The following is a 21287-nucleotide window of genomic DNA, read 5'->3' on the forward strand; positions in this document are numbered from 1 at the left end:
TTGTTGTTTTGGCCTGGGCTTACGCTGAAGCCAGCTTCTTCCGCATTTTGTATATTTTGTTCATTGCGAGTTTGACTTGTGTGAATAAATTTGTGTCCACTTGCAACTTGTGTGCATGGCTCGTTTTATGTTACGCCCTTAGCAGCCGTCCGTTGGACGTAACAGTGGGATTATGGGAAGCATGAGCGGGCATTCCACGCTTGCGTTAAATGCTTCAAATATTTTAACGTGATTCTTTCAAAAAATTTATTATCGCCCGTTAACGCGCTAAATTTGACAGCACTTTACATTACGTCAGAAACTCGTTCGGTACGCCCCCGTACCGAACCGAGGACCACGTACCGAAATGGTTCAATACAAATACATGTATCGTTACACCCTTAGTTGCGAGTTACATTTAGTGTGTGATGATCACTCAGCACAAACATTTAAGGGCTAAAGCAACATTGCATATTCAGTCTTGCCAAGATAAGAAGACAAATCTTAGCAATGGGGAGACTGGAGAGGACACAAGTGGGTGAGTTGGGGTACAGCACGTCACCTGAGTGGCACAGCAAGACACTGCTACGATGAAGGCTAACTACACATAAAATGTAACACGTTGTGAACTTGTGACAGAAACTATTGAGCTTTTTTGTCTCGTTCTCATCTCGTCAAACAAAAAACTGGCATTTGTCTCGTTGTGTTTTGGTCTTCCAAGACATGTTTTTAGCCCGTTATCGTCTCGTCATGAAAAACTGTTCATCGCCGAAACATTTTCGTTATAGTCATAGTTAACGAAAACAATACTGGTTGGCAGGAAAGGCCAATTGGCTAACCAATGAGTGGTGATAGAGGCACTGCTGTTACTACGGCACACTGAATCAATATACAGTAGCAACTAAACACAAAATAGGTGCCATCTGCTGTCCAAAATGTACATTTTAGGAACAGGTCTGTTTATGGCGATAATGATGATACACACATACATTTTTTTAGGGGCTGTTTACATGACAAGGGCAACGGGGGTGACAATACAAAATCTTTTCCAGCGTTTTGGGGGGCTGAAAATGCAAACATTTGAAAACGCCTTTCAGAGTGGAAATCTTGAAAAAACTCCACCCTGTCGTCACCGTCTAAACAGTTGACATGCAAAGGGAGTTTTGGGTGACAACGGACTTCCATGCTCTGCAACAGAAGGTGACGATAATGCTCCAATATATTTGTCAGTGAAGGGGGTGAAGATACTGATGACATCAGTGCATGCGGTTAGTCTGACAGTGTACGAAAACATGTCTTCAAGTAGCAACCTTGTACACAGCCTAACTGCGTTCAACATTATTCAAGAATCGAGTCAACTATTCACTACTGTAATTACAGCCTGTCAAGAATCGAGTCAACTATTCACTACTCTAATTACAGCCTGATGCGCATCACCATGTTGTTATTTGACCAGGACGAAAAAGGAAACATCAGAAGGGAAGGTGATGGGACACCCTTATGTTATTGAAAGAATTGGTACGTTCTGTCAGCCGCGGATGTTAGGACACGGAAGTAATGCATTCTCGTGCTTTTTGTTTTTGGTGCTGCCACCTACGCATTGGCAATGCATACTACATCGGCAAATTGGATGTTTCATGCACTTTTGTGCTTCGGTGGTCGTGTAAATGCTGAATTAAAATAATGGCAAAACGCCACTTATTTATTATTGTGTAAGATCGTTGTTCTGTAAACGAGGCCTTAAATCGTTTTAGTGATTATATATCGTCATATTGTACAGCACTGCTGTCAGGGGCAGCCATTGAGTTACGCACTATGTCCCATTTTGGACAAAATTGAGTTAACCCAAGCGTGACAGTGTCACACGGTTAATACAAACACGTTGGCTTTTTGTTTACCTTGCAGATGAAGTTTGCTCTCGGGGCTCTGCAGCAGGACGGAGCTGACCGAGTCCAGATTGTCGTAGCTGCTGCATCCCAGTGGCCCCGTGCGTGTCTCCGTCACCTATCAAGAGACAATAAAAAAATCGAAATGGGTATTTTTGTGCCTAGGCGACTTTGAGAACAATGGTTGTTGTTAAATCTTTAAGTGTACATTTAGGGTGTCATTCTAGATAGATTTGAAAAAGATGAACATATTATTTGACATAAAACTGTTGGCGGTAAGCCCTAACTCACCACTAAGGATGAGCTTAAAACACTTTTAGGAGGGGCGACGACAGACACTTTTCTTGAATAAAAAGCTTATGTCCATGCCAAACGGCCACACCAAGACGTACAACAATGACTCCCGACCCTGAACTGCCATCAAGAGGGTATAATAAAGATTTTCTGATGTGAAGAGCCTGCTTTTAATATGACTTTCACACTAGGTTTGGACAACATTGTCTTGTAACCCCTTGGCTGCCAATGATGGCGACAGACATCTAATCCATTTGAACTGAGAGGGATGGCAGTGAATGAACAAATGAATTGGATGTCTACTTGTGACAAACATTTCAATTACATGACTGTAAATCTATCATTGTCAATGGCGCTAAAGGCTGTTTCACACTAGCGGCAGCCCAGTGTAAAAAACAGCCCACGGCATGCGCAAAATGGGAGGAGCCACGTAGGCTTATGTAGACGCTGTCAGGAAGAGAAAAGCGGGTGGACTACAGCAAGCATATTTACTATAGTCCCAAGCACCAATGCATTTATTTTTCATTGTTGCGCAAGAAAACAGCAATTTTTCCTATTTCAAAGAGTAGGGGGAATTATAATAGCCGTGCAAAGTTTGACTAGTTTCAGTAAGAAGGTGAATAATTTTTGTTTTTTTGTTTTTCATGAACTACATTTTCTTACAAATGCACATCGAGATCATTTTGTTTAGCAAGGAGATGTGGGAGTCGTTTTTCGAGTGTCCCAGAGCTCGCGAAACTCTAAAAAGCGTATTTATCAATGTTTCGTCAGCCGTGATTTGCGTGTATCTGTCTGCCGAAACAGCCTGATAGCACAGATTTCAGTACTCCTGCCCCTCTGCAACTAGATTGTTGTTGACATCAGCTCGGCAGCGCTGTGAAAATAGAATAAGTTTTTATTTTGGGCCCCGCCCCTCTGAGAAAATTGACTCAAGAATTTTAACTCCGTCCAAAATGGCCGCTGCCACTCACTTTCGCCAAGAAATACCCTTCCACATACAAAATGAATGGGTTGACGCACACCGATTCACACTGGGCTGCGGCTAGTGTGAAACAGCCTTTAAACGGTTAAAATAAGGAGCAAATGTTATTCAGTCTGTTGCTAACACTACAGACACTTCAGAAAGTCATTCAATATCTACAGAAAGTGACCCGGAAATGTCCCACAAAAAACAGACAAAACAAAAAAATGTTTCGATCTGAAAAAAGAAAAAAAGCTGGAGGGAAAAAAAAAAGCCAAAACCTCGAAAAAAGAATATTCGTTGCCATCACTTCCAGTTCAAATAGATCTGATGTTTACTAGTGGCAAACATTTAAATCACAACAGAAGGATGAAAAGAGGCACATGATTGGACGTGTATTATTGTCAATGGCACTGAAAGAGAAACAACATGAATAGATTTCATACGGGCGATGATTTTATTATATATAATATACAAATATACAGTGGTATGAAAAAGTATCGAACCTTTTGGAATTTCTCACATTTCTGCATAAAATCACCATCAAATGTGATCTGATCTTTGTCAAAATCACACAGATGAAAGTACAGTGTCTGCTTGAACTAAAACCACCCAAACATTTATAGGTTTTCATATTTTAATGAGGATAGCATGCAAACAATGACAGAAGGGGGAAAGTAAGTAAGTGAACCCTCTGCCTAAGGAGACTTAAAAGAGCAATTGAAACCAATTTTACGAAACATTTTAAGTCAGGTGTGTGCCCAATCACTGATGAGTGGTTTAAAGCTGCCCTGGCCACTATAAAACACACAACTGCTCAGAAACGTGTTGATGAGAAGCATTGTCGGATGTGCATCATGGGTTGGTCAAAAAAGCCGTCTGAAGACATGCAATCAAGGATTGTTGATTGGTATAAAGCGGGGAAAGGATACAAAACCATCTCTAAAAGTCTGGATGTCTGGAAAGACATACAAAAATCACTGAAACAGTCCAATATCTCTGTGCACACAGCAACTATATGTACAACTATAATCAAGAATGGTGTTCATGGGAGGACTCCACGCAGTAAGCCACTGCTGTCTAAAAAAACATTTTTGCTCGTTTAATGTTCGCAAAAAGCCCATTGGACACTCCACAGGAGCTTTGGTAAAATATTTTGGGGACTGATGAAACCAAAGTTGAATTTTTTGGGAGTAACACAAAACGTCATGTGTGGAGAAAAAATTGACCAGCTCACCAACATCAACACCTCATCCCCACCGTGGAGCATGGTGAAGGGGGAGCATCATGATCAATTGCAATCGTTAACGTAAGAATGATTTCAAAAGTTTATCAGGATGTTTTGCAGGAGAACCTGAGGCTGTCTGTCAGACAGTTGAAGCTAAAAAGAGGATAGATGCTGCAACAAGATAATGATCCAAAATACAGAAGTAAATCAACTTCAGAATGGTTTCAGAAGAACAAAATACTGGAGTGGCCAAGTCAAAGTCCAGACTTGAACCCCATTGAGATGCTGTGATCTAAAGACGGCGATTCGTGCCAGACATCCCAGGAAACTGACTGAACTACAGCAGTTTTGTAGAGAACAATGAGCCAAGATTAGTCCTGATTTATGTGCCAGACTGATCTGCAGCTACAGGAAGCGTCAGGTAAAGTTACTGCTGCCAAGGGGGATGGGGGGAAGGCATACAATATTAATAGTGATGTTTCAATGACTTATTTTTTCTCCCTTCTGTCATCGTTTGCACAACATCCTCATTAAAATATGAAAACCTATAAATGTTTGGGTGGTTTTAGTTAAAGCAGACATTGTATTTTCATCTGTGTGATTTTGACAAAGATCAGATCACATTTGATGGTGATTTTATGCAGAAATGTGAGAGATTACAAAAGGTTCAGACACTTTTTCATACCACTGTATATTATACCTACAAAAAGCAGAGGTTTCACTGTAATAATGAGGAAAAGTTTGTTCATCACATACTTTTATCCTGTCTTTCATGTTGATCATGCAGCAGATGGTGTGCTGACATGCAAGAAATTAGACAGATGCATTTCGTAGGTCGTTAAAGCGAGAGGGAGACTTGAAAAAAAAAAAAAAAAAACTCATTGGGAGGGGCATAAAGAAAGCTTGCATTTGCTGTCCAACGAGCCGTAGGACGCACGCTTGTAAAAGGATAGCATTGTAATATTTAATGACTTACTAGTAGAGGAATGTCTGAACACATTGCAGTAAATGGGACGGATGGCTCATCTCAGGCATCTCAACTGGCAGCAGTTTAATACGTGATAAGAAAATTGTACACCTGTCTATTTTGGCATGATGCCATTTAACTAACAGCAGTAATCCACCTTGCAGTGGACTTTAGATTTACTAGTGCTATCATCTTATCAAGAAAATTCCTTATCGAAATAGTTCAGTTGAAATATAAAAATTCAATCAAATGAACTTTTAGGTCATAATCTAAAGAAAGTATGTATAACTTTTACATTATTTCCAGTCAGTCTACAATAACAGGGTTAAATTTCAACCCATAAGACAAACAAGAAGAAAATGGGGTCTACCGCCAGCATTTTGTTTCAATAAAAACCTAATGTTTACATCCTGCAAAGGGTAATGTGACACAAAATAGGCCATTAAAGCTAACAAGCAACAAATGGTTGGTGAAATTGCATTTTTCCGTAAAGCCTGTTGTATTACAAGTGTTCCATACACTTATCTTACTGCAAAGAAATGTGGGGAAAGTCTTTTGTAAAATTCATTATGTTTATTGATCGTTCTAAGTGGTTCATGACACAAGGCTGCTTTACTGCAACTTTTTCTTTTCAGACATTGACACATTGTCATCATAGCATTACAAACCTGGGAAACATTGCATTTGTGCAACTTGCATCTTTGGTACAATAGCCAGAGGTGGGTAAAGCAACCCAAAATTTTACTGACGTAAAGTAGTGTTACTTCAAAAATAATATTACTCAAGTAAAATTAGCTAACCAAAAAAATGTACTCAAGTACAAGTAAAAAAGTATAAGGCGAAAAGAATCCTTAAGTAATGAGTAACAATGTGAGTAACTGATTAGAATGTTTGATTTTTAAATTTTTTTAACAATGAACTTTTTTCTCAGCGCGTTATTTAAATTAACTGTTATTATTATACTGCACTATAACCTAATAAATAACAACATTAAGACAAAGAAATAATAAAAAAAAATAAAGAAAAAAAAAGAAAAAAAAGCTACATCAATGAAGAACCATTCGTCCAAAGAGCATGAGAGCCCTCTACTGGAGAAAACATATTTCCAATTATGAAATTAAAAAGATCACATCTCCGGTTTTCTGTAGTCAATAGTTGCCAAATAAAAACTGGAAGGTTAAAATCCAAACTTTCAAGTCAAGTTGACGGGAGCGCTTTATGTCAATTACAGTGGTACCTCTACATACGAAGTCAATTCGTTCCAAGACCTTGTTTGTAAGTCGAAATGGTCGTATTTCGAGCAGGATTTTCCCATTAGAATACATTATAATTCCATTAATTCATTCCATAGCCTGAAAACCTACACAAAATCCTTAATAAATACTGCTGGTACTATTGCAAATAGCAATTACACAGGGCAAAACAAATGAATTATAAATACAAATCGGAAGAATAATATAATAATAGTAATAATAATAATAATAATACATGTAATAATGTAAGGAATCTGGTTCTAATGTGGCGGATGTGTTTTGCGTGGTGTTACTGAGCGCACTGCATGGCTGAAGTGACAGAGTGAGAGAGAGGTGCATTAAGAGTTTTTACTTTCACTTTTCATATTCTGTTGGCATCAGCTGCTGTGGACAGTAGGTGTGTTGTGTTGCACAAGTTCTGAAATAAATGATTAAAAACCAGACGAAGCTGGTGATTTCTTAGGCGATGTTGCAATATTCATATTTGTCATGTTAACTTATAAAGACTGTCGGAGGCGGACCGTTGAGCTCATAGACATTCTGCGGCCATATTGTCGAGCCAGTTCAACGACACGCACAACACGCTCATATTTTTCTATCATTTCCATCTTAATTTCAAAGGTAAGTGTCACCTTTTCCCTTTTTTTACCACCTGCACTAACATCCTTGGAACCTATGTTGATTTCTTTCACAAGAAAATCAACTGTGCGTCCGTCTTGTGGGAAAACAAAGAAACTGCGAGCTGTCATAAATCGTCGTATTTCGAGCATGTCGTCGGATTTAGAAACAAATGGCGAGTGAACTTTTACATCGGATGTCGAAAAGATCGTGTGTCGAAGCGATCGTATGTCGAGGTACCACTGTACTTAATTTTTTACAGTGCTTTAAAGACGCCACGTGATTGAACAGGCCAGCGTAATCATAGAATGGCAGGCTTAAGTCTGATTATTATAATGGAGTCATGTGAATATTGTTGCGACGTCTCATTGGTGAAAATGGTACAGCCATTATTGAAATCTAATATGTAGAATAAAAAGGAAAAATGTAATGAGTAGTGTAGCCCAATGTAGCAGAGTAGCGTTTCTTCTTCCGAAATCTACACAAGTAAAAAGTATGGCTCAGTAAAATTACTCTTTGAACTCCATTTTTCTCCAAAAGTTACTCAATATAACGAAGTAAATGTAATGCATTACTACTCACCACTGACTATAGTCATTCTTTTGACACGTTATATGATAAATGATATAATGTGGTGTTCGATATGGGATTGTCATTATTAAGAATTCATTCATATTTTCTATCATTTAATGTATTTGATTATTGTATAGTTACACTGGCCAACATTTATTTTCATTTTTTGTTGTATCTGTTTTTTAACTAACCATATTTCCTTTTTGGTTACCAATTTCTAATCTGCCATAATTTTTTTTCTGAACACTTTAATTTTCATGTAATCAACATTTTGGGTATTCTTATATTAGTGGTATTTTACACAAATGATATACTGTATATATATATTTTACAAAATACCAGTTTAACTCTTTAGTCCTTTGCAGTTCTAAACATTTTTCTGAATCCTGACAAATTTTCACATACTGGTAGCCTTCTGCAGCAGTCCAGTACAGCACAGCACTTCACATTGTCCCTAGTGTTGGTCTCCTGTGTCTGTAGTTGTCTTCAGCATGGCATAACGGGTATTATTTTATCTTTTTTTAAGTGGCAATCAAGCAAATGAATTGCTTAATCACAAAATTATTTGACAGATTAATTTATCATCAACTAATTCCCTGCCAATTATCATGTCTCGGTACCACTGATCAATTCATTTGGACTCGCAACATTAAAATTCATCCATTAATTTCAAAATTGCATTAATCACAAAATAAATCATCAGATTAATCCGTCAAAATCATCAATAATTCACAAAACTTTTTCACTGAATCTATCATTACCTCATTAACTCATTTGCTCCCAGAAACATTGAAACGTTCTATTTTTAAATGTTTCATTGTCCCAACAACATATTCATACGTCTTTTGCATTTTTTTTTTTTTTTTTTTTACAAGAAACATCTATAGCTTGCGATCTATCTTAGAAACAAAAACCATGGCTCCAAACCCATTTTAAAGCAATAAAACTGGCCACTGGAGGACAGTAGCACATTTTATAAGACCCAGAACCCGATTCAACTGCAATGAACAGCACGGTCAGAGCGCTGGCGGCATGATGCCAGGCAGTGCTCCAACCGAACAAAACAACCGAGAGGATGCCTGGGAGGCCAGGCGCTGGACGACCGAGCAAAACGAGTGGGACCCCCAGTGCAGCGGCTTGCCAAGCAGATCCCGCAGAGACGCAAAAATAATCCATCTTTGTGAGACAGGCTACGATGAGGGAAAAGTTTACACGGCTGACGTGGCGACAACGGTGTCATTTCGGTGACAAAGTGTCATCTCTCAGTAGTCATACATGAATAAATTGTTACTTTGCTATCAAAAGCTCTATTTGTCTGGTTGCTCATGGTATTTTGTAAAAGGAAAACATTATTCAGATGTTTGGGATGTAACGAATGCAAAAAAATAGCTTTATTAAAATCAAAGTTATGTTTGAAATGTATGCATTTACAAAGAGCTAATTTTCTCAGTTTTTTCATCAGAAATTGGAAAATTGCTCAAACTAAGCTATTTTCTAATGCTGATTTCGAAAGAATGGAAAAAGATATGAACTTACATTTTTTCTGATGAAAGAAGAGTACTCTTTCTTTTGGTGGGTTCTATGTTTGTATAACAATAGAGCAGAATTTTCTGTGGGCCTTGCAAAATCAGTCAAAATCCAGAAAAAACGGCCAGGAGCAAAGGGCCTTGCTCTGGTGAAAATGGGTGGGAGTGAATGAGTTAACTGTCAATAACCACTGTTCGTTGTTAATGATCAGTTTATTTGGAGTAGCAATGTTACAATTCACAGATTAATTGCCAAATTAGATTACTCGGACGTTGGTTGATAGATTACCGTATTTTTCTGACTATAAATTGCTGTTTTTTTTTTTTTTTTTTCCATCGTTTGGCTGGGGGTGCGACTTATACTCTGGAGCAATTTATGTGTGAAATTATTAACACATTATTATATCACTTCACATGTTAATTTGGCGTTTTGTAGTGACACTGATGTTTTGGTAAACTTTTTAGCATGTTCTTTATGCTATAGTTATCTGAATAACTCTTAATAGATATGTTACGTTAATATCCCGGCCACGTTCGCATTTCATTGTTCATGCATCATGTAACATTATCATACTGTACACTTATTCAGCATGTTGTTCTCTTTTGTATTTTTATTGTAGATTGCCTCTAAAGATGACATCTGTTCTACAGTATGTGTTGGATTTTATCTAGTAAATCTCCCCCCAAAATGCGACTTATACTCCAGTGCGATTTATATGTTTTTTTTTCCCTCTTCATTGCCCATTGATGGGCCGGTGCGACTTATACTCAGGTGCGACTTTTAGTCCGAAAAATATAGTAATCTATCAAATTTATTGTTTAATCACAATATTATCTGCGAGATTAATCTATCACTAATATAGTCACTGGCATTGATCATGTTTCATTGCAATTGACGGCAGTCTACGTCCAATCAAACACTTGTCACTCCATTACTGACACTTTTCTCTTGTGTGTGGTACTTGTATTTGACACACCAATGCTTCATATGACACTGCATTACAGCCAATTACATCTTCAGCACAATATTTGTGACACCATTGCAGCATGATATGACACGAATATTTTGTAGATTATTCCGAGTGGTTAATTTTACAATTTCTTGTGTCCTTTAAAAGGTAATGTAGCATAGTAATGCTTACATTTATTCGTCCCCTGTCGACTGCTTTCAGCAGCAGACTGAGACATGTTTACATTCATTTTCACACACAAACACACATGCACCGCTAATAGATGTGCATAAACATGAGAGCGGTGCTTTGTGGATTAAGTGTGGCCCTGATAATCTGCAGGATTTTTGAGAGAGCTACCGTATGTGCCTCACTTCTCTGAGCACACACCAGCAGATTATGAAAATGTATCGTCTAAACGAAATAAAAATACAAGGAGCAATCAAACGACTGAAGTGGGCCTTGGGGGGGACGGTTAAGGATTTGGATTATTAAGCGGAACACAACAGTCGAATCCCACTGGGCCACCGTACACCCCTCCCCACCCAGCTATATCAAAGCCCACCGTCAGAAATCAGAGTTCTGGAACAGCCTCGATAATTGTCATCTGTCATCATAAGAATGATCTTCACGCTGTAAATAAAAGATGCACAGGAGATCTAAAGTTTTCTCTGCAGTGAAGTGGATAAATAGTGCATGTCGTATTCTAAACGCGACACCTAATGACGAATGCTAAATTAATTTCAGCACTATGCACGAGTCTCAAGCATTGAGAATCAGTTTATCAATAAAAGACGCCCAATCCATTTGAACTGTGAGGTTTGGCAGCAAATTACTTCTTTTGTTGTCAATGGCAGCCAATGAGTTGCATGACTACAACTGTTCTCCTCTGTATGATATTGATCTGTAGCACTGTCACTTAATGATACGACATAACATTATTGGAAATCTCTTTGGGCTGACATTTATCTTTGTCGTCCCACTGCTTCCCAATATGGTGCAACAGTAGTGCAACTCTCCCTTTTGTGTATGAAATGTATCTTTGTCACACAAAACAAGACACTTCATGACTGCAAGTTTCCTCTCAGCTATGGTCTGATTTTGTATCACCATATGTGTAACACCATTGCTTTACGATATGACACCACATCACTGCAACTCTACTCTTTAAGGCCGATATTCATCACTTTAAAACAAGGGCGTAGGTTTGCATAGGGATGGTAGGGACATAACACAACCAACTTTTCAGGATGCTCAAATTGTCCCCACCATTTTTTAAGCAACTTTATTTGCATATAATGATGAGTTCAGTTATATAGATACTTTTGTGTAATTTTGTCTTCCAAAATGTTGTAAGGATAGAATTGACCCTAACATTATTAAGTGAATGTTTTACATTACGTTAAGACTTAGAATTTAGCTCTTTTCACTTGCTGAATGTGCCGGTCCATTTTTCCCCCTCAAATGCACGTGCGATTGGCTGATGACTTGCATTTATTTAAAATGTATTTATGTATTTATTTTCTGCATTATTTATTTTAAATTATTTTTATATGCAAGTTAAGCAGACATTTCTTCAGATAATCATACATTAATCATAGTCGAGGTAAAAAGTATGTATGTAAGTATGTTCATATAATTTATGTTTAAATATTGGAATTTAGATTTGCTCATAAAATCCAGACATTTATTCTGGAAGTCCAGACATTTACTCTGGAAGTTTTCAAAATGTTTCTTTCGTACTTTTTGAAAACAAAAGTTTGAAACAAACGGTGTATCACCTGAACACATGAACACATGAAAGTTAGTATAAGTCAATTTAGATATATGTTGTTGCATTGATCATTTTGCCTATCAATTAAGAAGGTTCATGAGTAGGGATGGGAATTGATACGATTTTTACGATTCCGATTCCTTTATCGATATTGCTTAACGATTCGATTCTTTATTGATTCTCTTATCGATTCTAATTTCGGGAAAAAGAAGAACAAACATTTTGATTGGCATTGAGTTTGTTTAATCAGAAGTCACAACCTAACAAACTCACAACGAGGTCAAAAGAGGCCGAAAGCCTCAATGTTAACTGTGGCAATAAGTGGCAAATGCACAAGAATTTGTAACATTTTACTGAAACATTTTTCTAATAGAAATAAAAAATATTGGTATATATTGGCATATAGGCCGTTGTTCTGGCTTTGGCAATATGTGTTAAAGCAGGGCTCCCCAAACTTTTTCCTGTGAGGGCCACATAACTTTTCCCTTCTCTGATGAGAGGCCGGGGTCAGTTTGTAACAGAAAAAGTGAGACGATTGCAGGAGTACGTAAATGTAAAAAAAATATTGTTTTGCAGAAAGCCACAATCAAATAACCCTCTGTGGATTCTTCACGGAACAAAAGTAAATAAAATAAAAATAATAATATAATATAATATAATATAATATAATATAATATAATAATAAATAATAATAGCACTATTAATTAAATAGATAATAACCAAATAACCCTCTCTGAGTTATTCACTGAAAAAGGCCAGGAAATAAATAACACTACTGAGGGAGAAAAAAAAAATTCAAAATGCTCTCTGGAATTGTTCAGGGGGCCGGACCAAATATGGAGCCGCGAGCCATAGTTTGGGGACCCCTGTTTTTATTTACCAGTATATTGAAATGCATGCCTTTTAGTTTTTATGGTGCTTTCATACTCAAGTGGTGGTGCCCTTGCGCTTCCTCACGCGAAGAAGAACGCGCTCACGTGAAGGAGAGCGCGCTTACACACGAAGAAGAAATGCCGTATCCAAACCAGTGAGCGGGTTAGTGAGAAAGGGAAACACTGCCACGAGCCTACGTTCTTTGTTAATGTTTGCAAAATATCTACAGAGGCAACGCCTGTATGTATCATCTTCTGTGTTGTTGTTGGGTGTTTCCACTCGCGATCGGACACTTAAATCCAGTTGTGTAGTGGTTTAAACGATGTGCTAATGCTAGCGAACGCATGCTAACTGTTTGTTATTACTCTGTTAGCAGCTAACCATCGCTGATTTACGTTGATGCAAACCTGTTTGTTATTGGGGACGAAATTGATTTGTTTCATTTCTATTTTTAGTTTCAAGTGATGGTTGAATAAAGTCAGCAAATTATACCAACGTCTTCTACATCGTCATTTGGGAGTTTAGCTAGCTGTATGGCCAGGACTGAGCCTTAGCGTCTCCGTGAGGAGTGGACAGTGCAGTCTATTCCCTCCCGATGCAGTTATCTCCACCTTGCAATGACTGCTAGTCGTTTTGTTGTAATTTTTCCTCGTGAAGTAAAGACACACTTTCGAGCGTTCGAACCTACGTGCTGTCATTGTTATATTTACAGCGGCAATGCTCGTGCTAAACTATCGTAACCTTTCATTTTCACCCTTTTTCCTGGTGAAGTGTAGCCAAACTTTGGAGCGAGTGGTTCTTGGCGCCATGCTAGTTTGATGTGCCTGGACATCAAAGACACGTAGACACGGAAGACACGTCACGACGCAATATGCGTCTTTAGGGATCGTTAAAGGGATCGTTAAGGCTTTTTCATTGTGATGTCGAGGCCTCGAAACACTCGGAACCGGTTCCGAATTGGAATCAGATTTCGATTCCCATCCCTATTCATGAGAAAAGTCGCAATGACCCCTGTTCATCCAATCTGTTTTGTCTTATTAATAAAGATGCACCGATACCGATACCAGTATCGGCAGAGGAGGCCAATCCGGCCCTAAATGGTGGTATCGGTGAGTACCAACAAAGAGGGCGCCAATACCATTTACTGGTCCAGTATTATAACACTTGACCGCAGCCTTTTTTTCTCCTGACGCTCACTACACTCTTTGTTGTGTGATGACACGTGATCACTTTGCATGCCCAGCAGTTATCGCTATTGGCCTGCTCCAGACCAATGATCGCGGGCCAATAGCCGCTCTTAACAAATGTGGGGGCAGCTATTTTATATGGAGGAAAAACAAAGCACGAGAGGGAAATGTCAGGGGTCTTGAAATATTTCATATATATATCCGTCACGCACAATGGCTGCATGCAAGATTTGTGGCCTGAAAGTTTGGAGATGTGGAGTTAATCGGCCAGTTTTAATAACTCGAACCTGATGAAACATTTGAAGACGAAACGTGTGAACGAACACAAAGAGTTTGAGGCTGCAACAGCAGGACTGCTATCCAGAAGGAGGGGGGTGGACTGGAGCAACAGTCCAACTGGGTCAATTGGGTTCGTCTACATTACTTTTATTGTCTTTTACTGAAAGAAATGCCGCAGTAATTTGAGACCTGTTTCAAAAGTAGGGTTGCCACCTTTCAGAAATAAAAATAAGGGACGCTCCTCTCGCGGCCAAAGCCGTACAGGTGATGAAAAAAACCCCACAAAACTCCTAAAATGCCTAGAAATGTATCCATTTATATATATTCCGTACTGGTTCAATACGGAACGCAACTTTTCATTCCCAATTCGGAAAGATTCCTTATTTCAAAGGACGGGTGGAAAGCCTATTCAAAAGTGCTGTAGAAGTAAGCAAAGTAAGCCAAGCAAAGTGGCTAAGTGTGTGTTGCTGCTGGTGCAGAGAGGGAGGCTAATAGAGAGACAGGATGCTGTGGTCAATTATTATTACTTATCTTTTCATGAAAGTTGCACTGTTTGGCTTTTGAGAGCCTGTTGTTTTATTCCGGTTTTACCCCAAATTTAAAAATTTAATATGGCGTTAACTTTCAGTATTGCCTGGGTTCCTTTCAAAAGCTTTGTCAAAAGTAGCCCACAGTCTTTGAAAATAGACCAATCGGGCAGAAACCTGCCCCACCTGGCAGTACTGAATTAACAGTGAATTTGTACAGAACAAGGGAAAGCAGTATTATTATTACCTTGATTTTACAAGTTTTAAATATCATGCGAAAAAAAGAAAATGAGTGTCATTATTTGATTAGACATGACCTATTTTGACCCACTTTAATGAGCACCACAACATGCACTATATCTACAAAATGATGTCAATGCTTCTCAATGTTTTTTTTTTTTTCCCTCTGCACACACTGGCCTATTCACTCATACGCTCGACCTTTCTTGCGCACACAGTTTTAATTAGACACCAATTAAAAATCTCATTAGGGCCTCAGCAGCTTGACAGAAAATAGTGAGTACGGCACATTTGGCGGCGTAAACGCCAGGCTCACGTCAGATTGCAACAAAGCAAATATTCGCGCAAGCTAGACTCTCGGCTACGATGCGACATTGTTTTGACAACCAAACACCACATGCGTGGTGTCATGGAGCGGCGTAAATTATTCGCAATAATTGAAGTTGTCCCACGGCATTAGCATGAAAGATCTGAATCCTCATGCCTAATTAGAGAGTTCATTTTTTTCATTTCTTGTCAATGTATGAATTATTATATTACATACTTTGGAGTTACAGAATACAATAAGGATATTTTGCTGAACAAACAACATTAGACAATAATGTGAAGAGAAAACTAATTGTCGGCATTGCACTTAGCCCTTTATCAATGACTCGAGTCCAGCGGGTGTGGAATGTTACAAATGTAATGAGAAGATGCAATTTCTGGAGACAATGCATCGGGATGCTTTGCCCCTCTAGTTGATAACTTTTTATCAATTCCCACTGGAATTAAGGGAATTGACTTACGTATCAGTCTTTGTCATTGACGGATATAGCCCTTTTTATTAAAGTTTTCCAATATTATCAGGTAGCCGTTAACACTGGCCGATAAAAGCATGTCAAAATGACATCATATGATATCGCCATGGGCTTGTCATTATTGGTTTTGGGCCAATATGCATGTTGCTGTCAAAGTAAATATAGAAGTACTATGACTGGTCGCAGCTTAGAACAGCAGTTATGCTTATTGACCAATAAATGTCTCTAAATTAAGATGCTTGGGATTTGTCAGCAGTCCATTTGCATCCATGGTGCAACATTTAACTCATTTGCTCCCAAAAACGTATAAATATGTTCCATTTGTAATTGTTTCAGTGTCCCAAACACATATTTATACGTCTTTTATGGTTTTTTTTCATAAGAGATCTCTGGGTTTTGATTCAACTGAGCTCCAAAGCACAAAGCTGAAAATCCATTTTAAAGCAATAAAACTGGCCACTGGAGGGCAGTGGCGCATTTGGTAAGACCCGCAACCCGATTCAACGGCAACGAACAGCCGAGCCACACGGCTGGGCGCCGGCGGAAGGATGCCAGGCGGCGGACGACCGAGCAGAACAACCGAGAGGACGCCTGGGATGCCAGGCGCTGGACGACCGAGCAGAACGACCGGGACCACCAGTGCAGCGGACGATGTCGTTTAGTCTGTTTTTTTTTTTTTTCCGCCCGTTTTTTGGATGGGAAAAACAAAAGACCGTCAGCCCCCCTTGCTGTGAGTGACTTTCAGCGCCCCTGTTGCATTGGTATGTCCTATGATCGCTTGCTTGTATTCGCAATGCTTTGGTCGCCTTCTAGTGGCTCTTTGGCATTACTACTGTAAACGTGATTTCAATTGTGAATGATTCCTTTAATTTAATTATGGACATTTTGGCTCATTTCTATCATTATTTATATGGAACATTTATTTTCTATAACTTCAGTTGAAATTGTTCTCTTGTTTTTTACAGAATGTTTATTTGGTAAACCTTGAAGTTGTTACATTTATCATTAATAAAGCATACAGTTGGGCATTACGATACAATCAGCGATAACACATTAAGTGCACGACCACATATATCGGTAGCGGATTTTTGGAGTTGGGCAACATCGAAATATCGGTTATCGGTGAAAAAGTTATTATCGAGCAACCCTACTTTTTAGCATTGACGGACATAGTTGTCTTTGCAATTGAGGTTAGATCACGAAAAACCTTTTCACGATTTCGCAAAAACCTGTGAAAATCGGAAAACCTCAAAAAACAGCAAAAGGCATAAGAAGCATTCAAATAAATTTTAAAACATAAAACATTAAGTCATTGGCTGCCAATCAATTTGACTTGAGTTGACAGCCCTCCCATTTCAAGTGGATGGGACACTAACTATTGACAGACTAAATAGTTGTAGTTTTTATGAGCCACATGATTGAACTGTCAACATCAATGGCACTAAATGTGTTGAGGTCATGTCATTTAAAACGGTCACCTAGCTTCAACTCCACATGAATAAATAAGTAATAATAATAAAAATAAAACACACACAAATTAGAGACTGCTGAATTTTTCTACATGGGCTTGAATAATTATAATCCCCGCCTCATTGTTTGCCAAGTTCCTTTTATTGTGCATTCCAGCTGTGCTCGCAAACTATTAAATATTTCACCAACAATTTCATTTCATTACATTTCAGCTCCAACCACAAAGAATAAAATGCAAGGGGTCTGCTGGGACTTATGTGAAAGATGTCTTCATTTCAGGAGGCCTCGGAATCTGCCCATCACTTGCCATTCTCCCCTAATGACTTGCTATTTCTAGCCAACGTAGAAATGAAGAGACGTGATCCTTGCTAATTCTTTGTGGATGGCGCTGTAAGATCTTAGAGGACCCCCCCCACCCCACCCTCACCCCTGAAAAATAGATCTCTGAGTCACTTTTCCAGTAGAATCAAACTGCTGTTGTAGAAAGCATCTTAATCTTGGAGGCTTTCTAATTATTTTAATTTCATTTTGGCTATTTACATTGTGTCAAAACAATGATTGAGTGGACACAATACATATTCCAGGGTCGATTACATTATTTATCATATGAAAACAGCTATTGAAGTCGCTCACCCTAACCCTAACCGTGTCGTGGTACATTCGCCTGACTTTAACACAGGCAGCGTGAAATCGATTCCCACTCAATGGCGGTGTGATGATGAGTGCGAGTAGTTGTCTCTGTCCGTATGTACCCTATGACTGACTGGCGACCAGTTTAGGGTGTAGTCAGCCTTTTGCCAGAAGTCAGCTGGGATAGGCTCTAGCACCCTGGTTAGTATAAAGGGTGTAGAAAATGGATGAAAAAAAAAAAAAATTACCTAAGGCGAGCTTGAACAAAAAGATTAGTGTCAAGCACAGTATTACACAGGTAATATTGGTGAGGAGATTGTCTTTTACGTTTTTTTTTTTTTTTTTTTTTTAATACACAAGGGACATCTCTGGGTTGTGATTCAATGTAGCTCCAAAGCACAAAGCTGAAAATCTATTTTAAAGCAATTAAATTGGCCACCTGATGGCAGTAGCGCATTTGGTAAGACCCGCAACCCGATTCAACAGCAACGAACGGCCAGGCCGCACGGCCGAGGCGCCGGCGGAAGACGACCGAATGGAGAACAACCTAGAGGACGCCCGGGATGCCAGGCACTGGACGACCAAGCAGAAGAACCGGGACCACCAGTGCAGCGGACAATGCCATTGAGTCCGTGCTGCTTGACGAGCAGACCCCGCAGAGACTCAAAAAAGTCCATATTTATGAGACAGGCAGTGATGAGGGAAAAGTTTGCCCGGCTGTCACGGCAACAACAGTGTCATCTCTCAGTTAGTTATGTGTAAATAAATTGTTACTTTGCTATCAAAAGCTGTATTTGTCTTGTTGTTTATGTTATTTTGTAAAATGAAAACATTATTCAGATGTTTGGGATGTAACTAAAGCAAAAAATAGCTGTCTTAAAGTCAAAGTTATGTTTGAAATGTAGGCTTTCACAAAAAGCTCAATTTCTCTGTTTTTTTCATCAGAAATTGGAAAATTGCTCAAACTAAACTATTTTCTAATGCTGATTTCGAAAGAATGGAAAAAGATACAAACTCACTTTTTTCCTGCTGAAAGAAGAGAGTCCAATCTTTCTTTTGGTGGGTTCCATGTTTATATAGCAATAGAACAGAATGTTCTGTGGGCCTTGCAAAATCAGTCAAAATCAAGGTCAAAATGGCTAGGAGTGAATGAGTTAAATGACTTCTCCAAAAAATGTTGCATCATAAATTTAGATACAGCCATTGATGCTGATAGACAGTATCAGTGTTGGGAAAATTCATTTTTCTACATGACATACTTCCAATTGCAGTTCACAAATTTTAAAATGAACTGTTCAGTTCATAGTTAATAATTCAAAATTTTGAACTAAGGTTCGGGGTTAAAAATGAACTTTTTTAGTTTTGTTTTTTTTTTTTTATCTTTATTTTTTAACTTTTGTAGTTCTTTCTTCTCAGCAATAATATCTGCAAGCTATTATTAACAGTCGATATTAGAAGCTCAGACAACAATTGTTTTATCCATTTAAACACTAAAACTGTCTCAGTTTCATCTTCATATTCAATTTCAAATCTGCATCGGTATTGACCCGTTCGTAAAACTCACTTAAATGTGGGTACTGGGCCAGTGTTCTGTCAGATTTTGTACTCCATCAGAAATTGCAACTTTGCAGTTTTGCACATGCGCATAACGTTGCAAATGGCTGCAAATGCAGATCTTCCAAAATAAAGACCAAAAATTTTCTACAAATACTGTAAAGGAATGTACTTATGCTTGGTCATGGACGCACACGAAGGAAAGTAGTCTCTAACCGAGTCTTTCCCGTGCTGTTAAGCATTTATTTACACCGGTTTCATGTTGCAGAAGTATGTTTATGATGCGACTTGTTTGTTTAGCATCTTTGGCTAAGTCCAATTGGATGTAAAAGAATGGCTATTCGCCGCCATAAAATCTTCGGGAGCAAACGCTGCCATATATGCTTGAACTACACAGCTGTGACAGCCACGGGCAGGTTGAGTTGACAGGTTGGATAGTTTTCCACTATTTTCATTATTATTACTATTATTTTTTGTTTGTTTGTTTTAAGCCTATGGCTTTATCTGCAGTTTTGTCAGAAAGGCTCTAATTCTGAACTCATGAATGTGGTATCCGGACTAAATTTCCGATGATCACCCTGGGTTCACACTGCCAATGGGATGAGACTTGGGTGAATGGGGGAAATCATTGTTCTGTTATATGATATCTCGTGAGATATGCGCGAAACTTACGGTGCATTAAAAAAAAAAAAAAAAAAACTTGACATCACATACTGTGTAGGCTACCACAGTAGTCACGTGTGTTCGTTGCTGCACAACACCAATACTTGACAATGAACGTGGTTATGAACGCCGCTCACAACCACTAGAACGAGCGCTTTCATGAGACAAAAATATGATGAGTTCAGTTCACGTTTGCCCAAAATAGGAGCAGTGTTCATGAACAATCGTTCATTGAAGGCGTTCATGTACAACACTGCACAATATCTTAATGAGGGGTGGACCGACATGAAAATTCTTGGCCATAAAACAAATGTAAGCAGACTGAGGCTGAAAACCGAAACCAAAGCTTCAAAATATTTTATCAAATATATTTTTAATAGTTATATTTAAAAATATAACACACAACTGAGCCAATTATTATTCTTTTTTTACATCTAATTATTTATCTGATTGATCACCACAGAGCTTATCACCACAGAGCTTTTTTACGTTGAAATTTTGGGAATAAATGCTTAAAATACCTGAATTCTTTATAGATATGGATGTAAAAAAGTCAATTCTTGGTTAAAAGCAAAAAACGGGCAGTTACCATTTATTTTACGTAAATATGTCGAATGTGCTGCTAGTCTTTAAGCCACTGTGGCACCGCTTTATCACCACAAAGAGTTTTCCGTCGAATTTTTGGGGAAAAAATGCTTAAATCCCTGAATTCTTTATAGATATGGACGTAAAACAGTCCCGATTCTTGGTTAAAAGCAAAAAAAACTGGCAGATCGCATTTATTTTACGTAAATATTACTAATTATGACGCCAATGCCGTAGTGGTTAATTTTTCCCATTGATTCATTCCACAACATTTAAAAACGCATGCAAAATTTTTTTTTTAAATGAATAAGGAGGCATGCATGGTATGAAAAATATAATAATTACCTTGAATCCTCAAACAAATCACTCCTGAGACAATCCTTTTTGTTTGTATGCGGTACAGCTTTCGTACTTTTTCAACCCAAATCCGGCGGAGAAAAACTACGACCGACTTCAACCGACTGAAGTGG

The 21287-nt window shown here is 38.5% G+C and overlaps 1 protein-coding gene across 3 annotated transcripts in view; it reads right to left on the reverse strand.

Annotated features, from left to right (window-relative positions):
• brinp1 (bone morphogenetic protein/retinoic acid inducible neural-specific 1) overlaps positions 1 to 21287 on the reverse strand; it is a 333495-nt gene that overhangs the window by 88227 nt on the left and 223981 nt on the right. For all 3 annotated transcript variants that reach the window (XM_057818881.1, XM_057818882.1, XM_057818883.1), the window contains exon 5: positions 1878 to 1983. In XM_057818881.1, the coding sequence (XP_057674864.1) occupies positions 1878 to 1983 (106 nt within the window). The remainder of the gene's footprint in view (positions 1 to 1877; positions 1984 to 21287) is intronic.

This window comes from Corythoichthys intestinalis, chromosome 17 (genome assembly GCF_030265065.1).
Source record: "Corythoichthys intestinalis isolate RoL2023-P3 chromosome 17, ASM3026506v1, whole genome shotgun sequence".
Lineage (NCBI taxonomy): Eukaryota > Metazoa > Chordata > Actinopteri > Syngnathiformes > Syngnathidae > Corythoichthys > Corythoichthys intestinalis.